We start from the raw sequence: 16182 nt of genomic DNA on the forward strand, positions 1-16182 counted from the left end.
AATGTGGTGATCTAATAATCTGTTGCATCACCAGGGAGAGCCTGGGTTGTTGTTTTCTAGCTTAACAAGACATTTTTAGTTTGGGGGAAAAGAAATCATAAATATTAAGTATATAAAATATTCTGGAAGATTATGAAATTTAAGTTTATGAATTAAGGGGTAAGTGCCTTTTAATTTTCAATCGATAACCTGCTGTACAATGATTTACTTGTAAGTGAAAATTTTATAATTAAAAGATTTCATTCAGTTAAAAAATGTTTCCGGCCCTCCCTGGTGGCACAGTGGGTTAAAGCACAGCACTAAGAAGCTAAAACCACTTCCGCATGAGTTTGATCCCCGCCTGCCCCGGAAATGTCCACATGGCGGGGCAGACCTCTCCTGACCCGCCCGTAGCTCCCCTCAGCAGTGTACTTTGTCGATCTGCCTGTTCTGTTCCCCGCTCTATCTCTGGTGAATCCTCTCACCCTCCGCATCTCTGGCCTGTACCCCAGTTCTGTATGAATAAATAAATCTTTTAAAAAAAAAAGTTTCCAAAATTTGTAATATACATATCAAAATTTATGAGCAACTCTTCCCTGGCACATCTTAACACTAAAGCAGTATTAATAGGACATTACCACAGATTTTTAGTATTGATAAAGATGGAAGTAGATGCTTTTTTGGTAGAACTATTCTTGCTTTTTTATATATATTTAGTTATTAATAGTTTTCCCACTGAATTGTCTACAAGACTTTTAAACTGTTGATTATAGTTTTGCCAGTTGTGACACTTTAAAATCTTTCTAGAAAGCTCTACAGTATTGTATTTGATTTGTTTACAGATACCTTAGATAGAACTTTAGGAGACAAACGGCATCTTGTGACTGTAGATCTGGAAATAAAGCCAGTTGAAACCTCATCTGTTATGCCAATTATTGAATATGCTGAAAGTGTTAGTGAAGACCTTTTGAAGACTTCTGAAGAGGCAATTGAAAATGGAATTCACAGTGCATGCCTTCAAGGTAAGCTTCAAATAATAAAGAATAAACTTAGTATTGCACTTAACCATGCAACCATTGCTAATATTAGGTTTGCCTTTTTCTTCCTTTCACTTCCAATGTTATACTTTTAACAGTTCTCTCATAGTCTTTGGGTATCACGTTCTGGTTTCTGGTTTTCTTTTCAGTCTTTTGTTGCTTTTCTAGAAGTCTTGGAGATTTCTACTGATAAATCTGCTAACTCAGAGGCTCTTTCCTTACCAGTGTCCAGTTTACCTTTGTGTCTATCAAACACATTCTTCATTTTATCTTCAGCCTTTCTTTTTTGGTCCTTTCCTAAGGTTTCTCTCAGGTTTTATTACTAATCTATTCCTGCCTATTTTGTAGTACCCTCAGCGTATTAATCAGTTGTTTCCCATTTCCAATCTGATCATTCCAGCTTCCTTGATGCTTTGTCTGTTTAGTCAGTTTGTTTTTTGCATTTATCATTTATCCATATGGATAAATGATATACCAGTAGGTAAAAGAAGATATATGTTAGTTGGCAGCGGTGAGGTATGGGAGGAGTGGATGTCTCATGATTAGGTTGTTATTAGGTCTCATTCTATTTTTTCTTTTTATGCATAAAAGAACTGGGGTACAGGCCATAGGTGTGGGTGGTAAGAGCATTCACCTAGAGTCAGTGGGGAGCAGAACAGGCAGGTCTACTGAGATATACTGCTGAGGGGAGCAGAGGTGAGACAGGTATGCTGTGAGCTCCCTGCCTGGGGCTCAAACAGTTGCCACAGTGGCTGGTAATAGCTTAGTAATGCTGACACTTTAACCCTGCACCACCAGGGAGGCCCTAGGTCTCATTCTTATATTGAGTCTGTGCATTTGATCTGGGAAGTGCAGAAGTGTTTTTTTCCTACCCTCTAAGGAGGAATAGCCTGGTTAGAGTGGGCTGGAGTTGGGTAACTGCCTCAGGCCAGTTAGGCTCAGTCAGTAATCCTGACATTCAGGCTCCAGGTAACCTGTACTTTCCTCATAGTAGGTCAGAGTGCTCTGGAGGATTTTAGAATGATTTCTTTTACCTTCTACCTGCTGAAAGCAGATTTTTCTACTATTTATTGTGAGAACCTGAGCTCTTAGAGGTATATCTCATGAAATTCTGGGGCTCCCATATGACTGGGCCTCCCTAGAAACTAGACATACAGCCTCCAGCAGCTCATCAATTACATTTGATTTTCCTACCCCAGCACCTGTTCCTGGGGAGGTGTCTGCACATGAGTTCTGTGTTCTAGAAAGCATGACTCTGTTCTAGACCAAGAATTGATTTTTCAGCCTATGTTGTTGTTGTTGTTGGAACTGGAAACCAGAAGTCTTCTGTCTCTTTACATTTCTCAGTCACTCCTCTGTATGTATTGAGTCTAACATTTTCCACCCTCTGCTAGGACCATTGCTCGGATCCCCAGTTCAAGACGTGGAGATTACTTTACATTCACTAATAATTCATCCTGGTACCTCCACAACTATGATTTCTGCTTGTGTCTCAAGATGCATACAAAAGGTACAGAATCATCTTAATCCTTTTTGCTTTTAAGGTGTCTCATTTGACATTAGTGCAGGAGGTGATCCTGTAGACAGCTGTGCTTAGAGTGCCTGAGCTGTGTTTTTATCTCCTGAGCCTTAATAGTAAATGAATTTTGACATTGGAGAATTTTTGTTTTCTTAATCACTAGGATTTTATTTGAAAGAGGATCTTAGAAATTACTGCCTAACAAAGATTGCCAGGATATATATATAATCTGATTCTGACAGAGGCACTATTTTTCTTACTACCCCAGACAGGTTTAAGTAGAGAAAGTTTCTGGGGTCAGCTTGGCCCATGATGGACTATAATGTAAAGGAAATTAAAGGTCTAATACTGGTTCTAATTTTGGAATTCCTGTTTACTCAAGTAAGATTTTAATCAAGGATCAAAATTAGCAGATTCAGGATAAGCATCTTTTCAAAGCATCAGTCTGATCCGCTGAGGGACATGTGTTGCCCCAGTAACATACCAGAGCTGGGTGGGTTAACCCAAGGCCGGGTGTGCTGAATGCTGACCCCATGCACGTAATGTGGCAATACTCTAGTTTTCCAGAAAAAGATTTTTCATTAAAACACTTGCCATCCAAAAATATGGTTACAGTGACATTTGAGCTGATTTTATAGTATTTAAAGACACATGGAGATGTAAACACCCTAAAACCCAGTCTTAAAAAGGTTGAGTTCAAGTTAATACTTCTTGAAGTAATTAAAGGCTCTCCTGAAACTGGTTTTAGTATTGGGAAAAAAAATACCTGAAAGACAATGTAGTTTATTGGCCAGTCCTTCAAAATCTAATATGCCTTTCTACAAAGTACAATCTATGCGTTGATTAGTGATAAGAGCATACTTGATACTGAGTAACCTTGTGGGGACTTAATGTAATCCTTAGTTTTAAATCATTAGTTTACATTTGTCAACAAAGTACTCCAGCTCATATTATGAGAAATTAATGATGTACGAATAAATTCAGGTTATTGAGCCATTGAGGATGTGCTTAGTGTGCGTTGGGTACTGAGGACCCATATCAGGATGCACTTCGTTCTTTGTGACACAGAAGAGCTTATGATTGTAAAGGTAATTTAATATAGCCAAGGTAGAGAATAAGCTGAAAAACATAAAAGCTAAGGAGGTGGGAACTGGGCAAGATGCTTAGACATTAATATTTGAAGTGTGATGGTCTAGGCAGTTGGCGGGAGGGGGCATTCCATACAAGGCATCAGATTCCTTTCAGAGGGAGGCCAGAGTAGAGAGTAGTGTTAGAAAAGTAAGAGTCAAATTGTAGAGAAGCCTTTAAGAACTACATTTAGGAGTTTTACATGAACAGCATGAGAATAGAGGAGTTGCTGGAATAGGAAGAGCTACTTTAGGACACAGAACAGTTTTGTTCTCAGCTAGAATACTAACACCAGGAATGAAAATCTTGCAGCTTACTTAGGGGTTAGGAAAGCAAAGATGCACATCCAGGTGAACTGAAGAATAGTGATATTGTCAACAGAAACAGGAAAAGAAGAGAGTGTTTGGAAAACAATGTCTCATTTGGGCATGTTGGGTAACTATAGTTGTTGAAGAGCGATACAGATATTTCTGAAGGTTGGCTAGTGGAAAGATGGAAAGAAAAGAGGACCAGGATGTCTCCATGAACACAGTAAGTCCTTATTAGTCACACACAATTCAGTCTTCTTCTTACTACAGGAAGGCTAAGAATTGCAAAATACAAAGGATGTGTTAGGTGTTTGCTGTTGACTCATTTTTAAAGCAGTATTTTCACTCAAAAGGAGGACTGACAAGTACTTTCTGTGGTTGTGATGTTAGGCTTAATAAGCTACTAAGAACTGAGACATTGGTTTTACTGATCTGGCTATTTTTCATGACTGAGTGGAGGTGGCGGTGAGACATTAACCACAGAAAGGCTAGAGGTCCTGACCCATTACTTGAAAGGCTAGGCAATGATAATGCCCTTACAGAGGCCTACGCAGTAAGATGATCACCCAAAGCCAGATAAAGTCCAGAGACTTAAATTTGTAGAAACTTGTTTTGTTACTTGTGAATTTTGGTAGGCCGGTGTTGGATGGCTTTTTAGAATCAAACCTGGTAGTACTTAAGGTACTTGCTTTAACTCCATCCAAGTTATTTACCATTTTATGGTGTCAGATTAGGACCCCCATAAGTTTTCCTTAGGTTGCTGCAAATGTGCCCATACCTCTGACTTTGAAATCTAAAATTCTGAACCAATAACTCCATTTTAACTAGAGAATGTGTTTCTACTACCTACAACCTTAAAAGTTAATATAACTCTTTTGGTATGTGTGGCACTGACTAGAAATAATTCTTTACAATGTAAATACCATTTTTGTGTATCTTTAGCCATGTGTCCCTGAGTGCTAACAAAGTACCCCCTTTTCAACATACCGGTAAGAGGCCTCAGGCATGCTGTTGAACCACCTGTGCAAATCAGTATCAAAGTTTTTGACTGCTTATCTTTTCCCTGACAGATATTTAATTCCAACTTAGGGGAGAGATTCACATTCCTTAATTTCTCTAGGCTTTGAGGAAAGCTGATAAGCAAGTTCTAGAACCTCTGATGAAGCTTGAGGTTACAATGACTGGAGATTACCTCAGCCCTGTCCTGGCAGATCTGGCACAAAGAAGAGGGAACATTCAGGAAATTCAGACTCGACAGGACAACAAAGTTGTTACCGGATTTGTTCCCTTAGCAGAAGTTATGGTAGGTACTTTGAAATGTGAGGCTTTCTGAATACCAGGGGATAAACTGAGCAAGAACCTTCATTTTCACTGGAAAACCCAATCTAGGGCATTAATGGCAGTACAGGGAGGGTCACTTCTAGTCCTCCAGCAGGGTATGCCGTCCCAAAACAAGGCATCAACCTCTGCAAAGACTATCTTCCAAGCACTTCTGCTGTTAAGTTTGCAGGCTATGCCATTCTCTGACGAGCCTCTTTGACTTTACCTCACCAAAAGCTGGGACCAAGGAGTCCATCTGAAGCATGCCTTGCAATGTTTTCTGGCATCTACAACATTTCTATACCCACTCTTTCCTGAAAAAATGGTTAGATGATCCATTTGAAACATCTTTCTTTACAGTGGTCAAAAGATAAGCAGAAAGCGTCTTGAGACTTGATAACTGATTTACATTATTTTTATCAGGGTTACTCAACTGTGCTTCGAACGCTAACATCAGGCTCAGCTACTTTTGCCTTAGAATTGTCTAATTATCAAGCCATGAATCCTCAAGAGCAAAGTACACTACTGAACCAAAGAAGTGGCTTGACTTACAGGCCTTAGCTCCTTGGACATGGAGAGAAATTGAGGAGCACCTACTTACTTCATTTTCAGTAAGAATTTTCACTGCATTCTTTATGGGGCAAATTGTTTCACTATATTCAAAGAACTAGATAGAATTTGGAAACTGACTGGAGCTTCCCATCACACTTTACCTGGTGGGTACGGGTAACTTGGACACACAGCTTATTTCCTGACCAATAGGTTCTTACTTCCAGTAGTTAACCCTTTGGAATGCATTGTCTTAAGTGATACCAAGCTTCTATATGGCATGTAAAAGAAAAACGTTCAGTCAATAAAAATATTTATTTAAAAACAGCTTACATGATTTCAGAATCAAGTTGACTTAGCACAGATTGCTGTGGGCTTTCCCCTCGTCTTCACTTGGTGAACTCGGGGCTACAGTGGCCGGTGAAAAGGGGCTGTGCGGCTATTCCACGTCTGCAGAACAGGATGAATAAAAAGGTGTTTTAAATCGCATGAGTTACATCAGTCTTGAACAAAGTGGTTCAAAATGGAGTCCACAAAACCTAACTCACATCTCTTTAGAAACAGAACAAAATAACCCCAGGCTGCTAGCTAACACTAAACAGGATATTATTCCTTCTAATTTGAAAACTAAACTCTGCTCACCTGACCATCCTGCAGCGGTGAATGGTTAGTCTCCTGTAGGCACTGCTTAGATCTGTGACATTTCCTTGACTCCAGAGTCGCTCACCAACTGCACTTGCTCGAGGCCTAAAGTTAGAGCAATTTAAGTAAGTGTCTTACTTGCTTGGGGAAATTCCTAATGCATTCCAACTTGACTAGAGAAATAAAGCTAAGGCATTGTAATTCAAGTGTTACCATAGTCTTGGCATGAAATTCGTTACATCCACATATTCTCCCCAGAGACACGCTTCTCCACCAAGGACGAGTCTTTTCTGCTGCGGAGAACCTACATTAGAAAATCAGTACATTAATGAAAGTGAAGTAGATGTCCTCGAAGCTTATCCACAGGCACTACTGCTTCCTCCTGTCCTTATTCTAGGGCAGCATTTCTCTCCTATAGTCATCTGAACCTGGGGAGACATTCAGGGCTGCAGCACTGAGAACAGTGGGGCGGGTGCCCCACACCTGACCAGCTGTGCTTGTCAGGCTGGCTCACTAATGGGGTCGAACAGCCTTCAAAACAATTTTAGTGGTAGGCAACTTACTTGGAAATGAGAAGCACTTTCCCCTGGTTGTCTATAATAGTTTGCCTGGGGAGAGAAGTGGGGAATACTGGTGAATACATGCCTGTCTCCTATCTAACACGTAGCAGTCAAGAGACTAAGTGCTTAACTCTGAGTCCTAGGTACTTGAGACCTTTTGGTTCTCAGAAAGTGCTCCCTTCCCCAAGAATGCTTTACTTCTCAGAACCCGAAGACTACTACTTTGTCTGAAGTCCACTGGACTGGACTAACACCTTGCTAGGGTATTTACATTGGAGAGGCAGGTCAGGTTACTGCAGGCATCTTTGAAACTGTAGAGTGGACAAAGATGTGCTAATATACACAGTGAAATACTGCTCAGCTACAAATGAAGAGGAAATCCTGTCATTCTCAAAATGGCTAGACCTGGAGGGTGTCGGTGATGGAGGTCAGCTACCGATAGCACACTTGTTTATCTTCCATGCAATTGAAGTCAAAATAAAAAGCAAAAACAAAAGCAGCTTTTAGACTGTCAGCACAAAATAATGGTTACCAAGGAAAGGGAGAATGGTGGTAGGGTAAAAGGAGCCAATTTGTGGCAGGACACAAAGAGGTGGAAAGATATTCCCTGCTCGTGGATTAGAAGATTATCAAAATGGCCATCCTATTCAAAGTGATTTACAGATTCACTGCAATCCTAATATTCTTCAAAGAGAACAAAGATTACTGAAATTCATATGGAACCACAAAAAAGCCCAAATAGCCAATGCTCTACTGACTAAAAAGGGGGAAAAGAGGCATCACACTTCTGAACTTCAAACTGTACTCTAAAGTCACAATCAATAGCATGGTACTGGGACAGGAGCAGACACAGCCCAGTGGGGTAGAACTGAAAAATCAAAAGATCAGACAAGGACAAACAGAATTGGATCCTTGAAAAGTAACCACAGATATGAGGCTCCCAGGTGGGGAGGGGAGGGAAGCAGGAAGGAGAGCACAGTGTACCATGGTGCAGGATTGGGGTTTTTGTTGGTGGGAGAACTGTGGTGACCTCACCAAGGAGAGAAATTCTATCATGGGGGGGTGGGGAGGAGAGTAAAATAATAATACATCATTTAACATCATTTTAAAAATTTGTAAAGAAAAAAGGGGCCAACTTGTATGGTAATGGCTAGAAACTAGTTTGATGTTTCACACAGGTTAGAGGTTAATTTATAAGGCTATTCACCTGAAACCTGAGTGTTGCAAGCCAGTGTTACTGCAATTTAAAAAAAAAATAGTGTCAGCAATCATTAATGAAAGTGGAAATCTAAGGGACTACGAGTTTTATCACAAAGGTTAGCATAGGACTTTCATGTAAATAAAACAATGATGCATAAAAAGGTTAGTGGTAGGTAAGACTTCTTAGTGGGAGGCTTGGGAAGAAGTTAAACCAAGGTAATGATGGTTGCTTCACTTACCAGGAAAATTAAGAGGTTTCACTTGATAGTATTTTCTCCAATCTTCTCCGTAACTAATCAAGTCTAAATACCAAGGAGCAGAAAGGATCACTGGGAAGCCAGCTGCCGTGATGACTGACTGTTCTGTGGCATAATTGTTGGGGATCCATACTTGAATTGTGGTGCCAGGAGGAAGCTATTAAAGATACAAATTACAACAGATGTTAGTTCCAGCAAATACAGTAGAGGAAATTAAAAGGCTCAAAGCATTAGAGCTAAGGAAATAACTTCTAAGACCGCTGAGAAAACACCAAATATCTTGTTTCTCTTTCCCCTCACAGTAAATGCCAAAAGCTTTTCACTTTAGGGATGTGAGTTTCCTGGATATTTAACGTTTGCCAGTACACTACTCCATACAGGTATGATGAATGCTTTTGTCCAGTTCTATCACACTACTGCTTTACTCACTGTGAAAGTATGAGGATGTCAGCAACCTTTCTGGAAAGGCTCTATTAGTAGCCCACACAAGAGAATTCTGATGATGAGAAATGCCATTTGAATTTAAATATATTTTGACAATTGTGCTTAACAATAAAATTAACTTGGGCCCTCCCTGGTGGTGCAGCAGGTTAAAGCACTGTACTAAGAAGCTTAAGCCATTTCCACATGCGTTAGATTCCCGCTGCCCCGGAGGTGACTACATGGCGCGGCAGACCTCTCCTGACCCGCCCGCTGCTCCCCTCAGCAGTGTACTTTGTCGATCTGCCTGTTCTGCTTCCCACTCTGTCCCTGGTGAATCCTCTCATCCATTGCATCTCTGGCTTGTACCCCAGTTCTGTATGAGTAAATAAATCTTTAAAAAAAAATTAACTTAATAGCAATGAGGTCTCATTTGCCCTCATTTATTTATCCTGCCCTTGCGTAGAAAAGAACTGCAGTGTACTGCCCCTTTGGGATAAATAAGTCAGCAACAGAGGTGGGTAGAAGAGAGATGAGAAAAGACACTCAAGAATAAAGTATATGAAAGGAAAAAAGCAAATACCATTATCACTGGATCCAGTCTTAAAGTTATTGTCTTATAAAGATTAAAAGGTAAGCTCGGCCCTCCCTGGTGGCGCAGCGGGTTAAAGCACAGCACTGAGAAGCTAAAGCCACTTCCGCATGAGTTCGATTCCCTCCTGCCCCGGAGGAGACCACATGGCGTGGCAGACCTCTCCTGACCCGCCCGCTGCTCCCCTCAGCAGTGTGCTTTGTTGATCTGCCTGTTCTGCTCCCCACTCTGTCTCTGGTGAAGCCTCTCGCCGCCCCTGCACCTCTGGCCTGTACCCCAGTTCTGTATGCATAAATAAATAAATCTTAAAAAAAAAAAAAAGGTAAGCTCAGTCCCTCAGAATGTTGGGAACACTTCATCAGGGTCCCTCCCACCCAAGGTGTTAGCGTGTAAGTCCCACATGACCAATCAGATGCCATTCTCACCTTCACACTATTATCAAAAACCTCTTGCCAGATGACGGATCTCCTGTTTTTGGTTGAAACCATTTTCAGGATCCTACCATTAAAAAAATCCAAGTTATTTCAGATCACAGACTTGAACATGCATATTTTCTAGCAACATTGAGAAGGATCTTTCAGTATAACCCTACCTCACAGCAGACCCAGCTAAAGTTGGGTGCTGGACATTGTGGCTCTTTCTCTCTGGCCCCTATTGGAACTTTAGTGATGCCCAGTATAGAGTATCTCTATCAAGAAGGCCTTTCCACAGTGATAGGAATGTTCTCTCTCTCTCAATGAAGAAGCCGGTACACTCCAGGGCTCCTGAACTCCTGAAATATGGCTAGTGTGACTGAGAAATGGAAGTTTTCATTTTCATCCATTTTAATTTCAATGCAAACATTTAAAATGCTTAGATTCTATGAACAGAGGGATGGTTACTAGAGGGGAGGGAGGAGTGGGAGAGGATAAAATGAGTAAAGGGGGTCAACTGTATGTGGGTGGATGGAAATGAGACTCTGCAGGTGAACATAATGTAGACTGTGCAGAAGTTATAGTATAAAACTAAATCAGTGTTACGGCTCAGAAATTTTTAAATAAACACAGCCATGTGTGGCATTGCTAGCATACTGGACTGCCTGGGTATAAAGTCAAAAATTCTGCAGTTGACAAGAGGGAGTGAACCCCAGGGCCTGTGGATAGTAATGAAGCCTTTGCATGGTAGCCAGGCTTTGAGCTAACTGCTATTTTATATTTCAGCAGTTATTGCAAAAGGCTTAGTGTCAGCATAATACTGGCTTAAATCAAGCAGTGGATATATTGTGTCCTTTACAGTTTCTTATCTATACTTCATCCAACAAAGTATAAAGCATCTACACTTTGGCAAGAGTGCAGAAATGGGAAAAGGTACTAAACAACTAAAATCTCTATAGAAGGCACTGACAAAAACAGAAGTAGGTGTACGTAAACACTTACTTTTCAACATAGAAAGATTCCAGTTTTCTAAAATCTTTTTGAAAGCCACTGTGTTCCATGAACTTTTGGATTTCTGGATTAGATGCCCTAAACAGACATAGTGATTAAAATTTTATTTACAAGTTTTATGTGCCCAATCTGTTTCAAGTAACATACCACCCCATCCCCAACAAGAAAAGCAGCATATATCCCTAACAGCATCTGTGCAGATTTAGAACCACTCAAGTCTGTAAGAGGTAGATAAAGCCAGGCTCAGCTCCCCTCAGCAAGTCCTGCCTGAGCAACAGTTAGCACCTGTGGCCTCGAAAGGCAACAGCCACCACACATGGCAGAGATTTTGCACTCAGTCATTCTGAGACTCTCAGGAAGACTGACAAAGTGTAGACTTTCCCTTTTACAACAATTCCAGATAAAGTACTTAAGCCTTCACCTGCAGATGGTGAGAAATAAGGGGGAGATTCACAGCACTCTCAAAACTACACAATGTCAGTAGAGTAAGAAATGTCCACGTTAGAAAAACTAAAGATGCTTGGATTAGAAAAAGCACATACTCCTCAATTTCATAAAACTATCCTTTCAGTGAATGTGAAACTGAAAGTAGTTAACCTAACACTCTAGGTAGGCAATAAGGTCCCAATGCCAAAACTATTTCAGATTTAAAAATGCAAACAATTTTTATCTTAAAAAATGTCCATAAACTGAATTCCTATAAACATGACTCTCTTCTTCCCACCCTTCTCCTCAATCTCAGGCTATTTGCCAAGAAGATTTTTATTTGAAAAAATCTATTTAACCATTGCCTTCTTTCACTAAAGCAGTTCTCATTCATTATAGTATCTGGTTAAGTCTCCATTTTTCTTCTACATCTTGATTCTCCTTCCTGAAAGCTTTTACTTTGTCAAACCACCCATATGTGGATTCTACAAAAATTCACTATCTCAGGAATTGTGCTGCCAACTTTTAACCTTGAAAGCAGAGGTGTTAACCCTAAATCTTACTATTTAATTTGAAACTTCTATACCACCTTATGACATGTGACAGGTAAAAATAAAAATTGTCATACCAACATTTAAAATCCACTTCATCTCCTCCCAAATGAATGTACTGATCTGGAAACACCTTACTAATTTCTTCCAAAAATTTAGACATGAAGGTATAAGTTGAATTCAGAATAGGGTTTACAGGTCCAAACATCCCAGATGGTGTCTTTGCATTATAGCATGGAGTAAGGAGGCCTTTTTGACCTGGAAGAGAACATGAAGATTCTTTTCTAATAAAGTATTTTAATCACAATACATGGCTTTGGACATGATTATACCATTTTTACTTTGTTGAAGTTATAAGATTTTATACAGAAAAAGATAAACATGTTTACTAAGAGGGACTGAATTTCTCCAGATGAAAATTATTTCCTGGGTACTATTTTCATAGGTCTGTTTCCCTTTCTATCATGAGATCTTAATACTCCAACTACTACCTCAAACATTAATGACTCTCCCAAATCTTTAGGTTGGTAACTTTGCTTTGAGTTTCAATCCATATTTCAAATTCCCTGCTGACAGTAAGTTGATATCCCAGCTGCATTTCGAATAGGAGCTCACAAAACCTGAATTCTCTTCTTCCCAAACTCCGGTAGCTTTTCCCAATTTTCTAGTAAGGATACCACATCCTCCTAGTCTGACTCTTCTCCCGTAGTCCATCAGTTGTCAAGGTCTATGGCTCATTTCTATAATGTTTCTCAGTTGTGAACATTATTTTCCATTCCTGTTACCACCAGCCGGAGCTAGGATACAGTCTCCTTCCCTCCAGTCTCTCACTGACACAGGCCTCCATGTGGCTCTATCACACCACTTCATGGCTGTTAGTCATGGTCGATGATTTATGTGTCATGAAGCAGCCAGTGCTATTCATCCAAGGGTTAACATTGTGTTTGTCCAGACTTATTTCCCACTGTTGTCCATTCCATCCTAATCATTTATATACTGAGGAGCCAGGAACCCTAGGTGCCGAGTTACGCACTTTACAGTCATTATTTAATCCTCAAAAACATGACAAGATGGCTACTACTAATCTCACATTTTACAGAGGATGAGATGATCTTTAGTCTGCCCGAGATCACTCAGTTCATAAAGGGCAGGTGCAGGATTTAGACTCAGGCAGTCTGGCTCCTCAGCCCGTTCTTAGCCACTGTGAAGTACCTCCTACTGTCTGCTGTACCATATGCCACCTAAATGCCTTCACTTGTATTCCTTCTCCCTAAAGTATGTTTTCCTTGATCTTGCAAAAGCTCTTAAGGGTTATCTATGAAACTATTTCTTGAACTCACTTATATTCTACTCGCTGTAATCATTTTGTTTTCTTCTAATCCTTGCTTTTATGCTCAAGGCAGTGCCTGGACTCACTGACTTGCTCACAGTAACGACGCAGTACTTAGTGAATTCTACCTAGTGCTACCTTTTTGCAAATCACAAAAACAAAGTGAGCAGACAGCACTGATTAAAAAATGCAGGACAAAATGCTCACTGTCGGAGACTCTTCATCCCCGATCATGGATTATTGGGGGGCAGAACTGGCAGGGTCTCAAGGTAGGAGGCTCACTTTGCAACTGAAAACACAATCCTTACCTTTCCCCCAGGACTGTGTATGTCCAGGTGAATCAAATTCTGGTATGACTCGAATCCCACGTAGTCGGGCATATTCAATCACCTTACGGACATCACGTGGTGTATACACATGAGACAAGGAATAGCTTCCCTATAAAAGCACATTTATTAAAATTACAATTTACAGTATTGGATGTGGTCTTAGAAATTATTAACAGTTAAAGTGTCTACGCTTTTATCTAATAATTGATTTCTCCAGTATCACAATGCATTAAATATGGGGTCCAGCACACACTGGGTTAATCCCAGATTTCCTAACAGAACTATTTCTCTACTAGCCCCTCCTGTTTCCTCAGTGATTGTTTCACCCTGTTTCTCATACCCAAACAAGTAAAATGCTTGACTCCAGAGTGAAAACTGAATGACTGTTCTTACCAGGTTCAGAATTTAAAAATAAATAAACAAACACACATTGTATAGTATAACTGTTGTCTTTCAAAATTATTTTCTTGGCAACTTAAAAAATTCACCCAGAATCTCCCTAAGTATCAGATTTTTGAAATGCTCACTTTATTTTTATAGTTCACTAGTTCACTTGTCAATTAGATCTCAATATTAGTTGTAACTAAAGATAAAGATCCATAAAGGTGTTACTGTAGCACAGCTTTCAGGGTATGGACTAATGTTCAACTCCTGAAGTAGCCTTACCCCACTTCCAAAATCAAATTTCTATCTAATCAAAACTAGATTTAACTCTTTAGGGTAAATACACGGGGAAGAAGAACACATTAAATGACACTATAGGAATGCAATTAGCAAAACCCAGACTGGAACAATATAAAACAAATGACTTAGTGTCCTCAACAAAATATTTTACAAGGGGGAAAAAAAAGATGAGTAGTTGTGGGCATCTGTTGATCAAAAGAATTTATAGGCATTATGACTTGAACACAATATAGGAACAACCACTCAAGTCTGTAAGAGGTAGATAAAGCCAGGCTCAGCTCCCCTCAGCAAGTCCTGCCTGAGCAACAGTTAGCACCTGTGGCCTCGAAAGGCAACAGCCACCACACATGGCAGAGATTTTGCACTCAGTCATTCTGAGACTCTCAGGAAGACTGACAAAGTGTAGACTTTCCCTTTTACAACAATTCCAGATAAAGTACTTAAGCCTTCACCTGCAGATGGTGAGAAATAAGGGGGAGATTCACAGCACTCTCAAAACTACACAATGTCAGTAGAGTAAGAAATGTCCACGTTAGAAAAACTAAAGATGCTTGGATTAGAAAAAGCACATACTCCTCAATTTCATAAAACTATCCTTTCAGTGAATGTGAAACTGAAAGTAGTTAACCTAACACTCTAGGTAGGCAATAAGGTCCCAATGCCAAAACTATTTCAGATTTAAAAATGCAAACAATTTTTATCTTAAAAAATGTCCATAAACTGAATTCCTATAAACATGACTCTCTTCTTCCCACCCTTCTCCTCAATCTCAGGCTATTTGCCAAGAAGATTTTTATTTGAAAAAATCTATTTAACCATTGCCTTCTTTCACTAAAGCAGTTCTCATTCATTATAGTATCTGGTTAAGTCTCCATTTTTCTTCTACATCTTGATTCTCCTTCCTGAAAGCTTTTACTTTGTCAAACCACCCATATGTGGATTCTACAAAAATTCACTATCTCAGGAATTGTGCTGCCAACTTTTAACCTTGAAAGCAGAGGTGTTAACCCTAAATCTTACTATTTAATTTGAAACTTCTATACCACCTTATGACATGTGACAGGTAAAAATAAAAATTGTCATACCAACATTTAAAATCCACTTCATCTCCTCCCAAATGAATGTACTGATCTGGAAACACCTTACTAATTTCTTCCAAAAATTTAGACATGAAGGTATAAGTTGAATTCAGAATAGGGTTTACAGGTCCAAACATCCCAGATGGTGTCTTTGCATTATAGCATGGAGTAAGGAGGCCTTTTTGACCTGGAAGAGAACATGAAGATTCTTTTCTAATAAAGTATTTTAATCACAATACATGGCTTTGGACATGATTATACCATTTTTACTTTGTTGAAGTTATAAGATTTTATACAGAAAAAGATAAACATGTTTACTAAGAGGGACTGAATTTCTCCAGATGAAAATTATTTCCTGGGTACTATTTTCATAGGTCTGTTTCCCTTTCTATCATGAGATCTTAATACTCCAACTACTACCTCAAACATTAATGACTCTCCCAAATCTTTAGGTTGGTAACTTTGCTTTGAGTTTCAATCCATATTTCAAATTCCCTGCTGACAGTAAGTTGATATCCCAGCTGCATTTCGAATAGGAGCTCACAAAACCTGAATTCTCTTCTTCCCAAACTCCGGTAGCTTTTCCCAATTTTCTAGTAAGGATACCACATCCTCCTAGTCTGACTCTTCTCCCGTAGTCCATCAGTTGTCAAGGTCTATGGCTCATTTCTATAATGTTTCTCAGTTGTGAACATTATTTTCCATTCCTGTTACCACCAGCCGGAGCTAGGATACAGTCTCCTTCCCTCCAGTCTCTCACTGACACAGGCCTCCATGTGGCTCTATCACACCACTTCATGGCTGTTAGTCATGGTCGATGATTTATGTGTCATGAAGCAGCCAGTGCT

The 16182-nt window shown here is 39.8% G+C and overlaps 2 protein-coding genes across 2 annotated transcripts in view; one reads left to right on the top strand and one right to left on the bottom strand.

Moving 5' to 3' along the window:
• Nucleotides 1-6000, top strand: part of GFM2 (G elongation factor, mitochondrial 2) — a 31515-nt gene extending 25515 nt beyond the window's left edge. The window contains exons 17-20 of the mRNA XM_004678207.2: nt 822-1001; nt 2411-2526; nt 5092-5274; nt 5715-6000. Coding sequence (XP_004678264.1) covers nt 822-1001; nt 2411-2526; nt 5092-5274; nt 5715-5852 — 617 coding nt within the window. The 3' untranslated portion in view covers nt 5853-6000. The remainder of the gene's footprint in view (nt 1-821; nt 1002-2410; nt 2527-5091; nt 5275-5714) is intronic.
• Nucleotides 6001-6199: 199 nt separating this feature from the next.
• The window catches only part of HEXB (hexosaminidase B (beta polypeptide)), a 24816-nt gene continuing 14833 nt past the window's right edge, over nt 6200-16182 (bottom strand). Inside the window, exons 7-14 of the mRNA XM_004678447.2 lie at nt 13551-13680; nt 11990-12170; nt 10927-11013; nt 9937-10009; nt 8482-8656; nt 6696-6786; nt 6483-6587; nt 6200-6290 (exon numbers count right to left, since the gene is read on the bottom strand). Of these exons, the coding sequence (XP_004678504.2) occupies nt 6230-6290; nt 6483-6587; nt 6696-6786; nt 8482-8656; nt 9937-10009; nt 10927-11013; nt 11990-12170; nt 13551-13680 (903 nt within the window). The 3' untranslated portion in view covers nt 6200-6229. The remainder of the gene's footprint in view (nt 6291-6482; nt 6588-6695; nt 6787-8481; nt 8657-9936; nt 10010-10926; nt 11014-11989; nt 12171-13550; nt 13681-16182) is intronic.

The sequence above is a fragment of the Condylura cristata genome, unplaced genomic scaffold, assembly GCF_000260355.1.
Source record: "Condylura cristata isolate star-nosed mole 26May11 unplaced genomic scaffold, ConCri1.0 scaffold00007, whole genome shotgun sequence".
NCBI classification, from domain to species: Eukaryota; Metazoa; Chordata; class Mammalia; order Eulipotyphla; family Talpidae; genus Condylura; species Condylura cristata.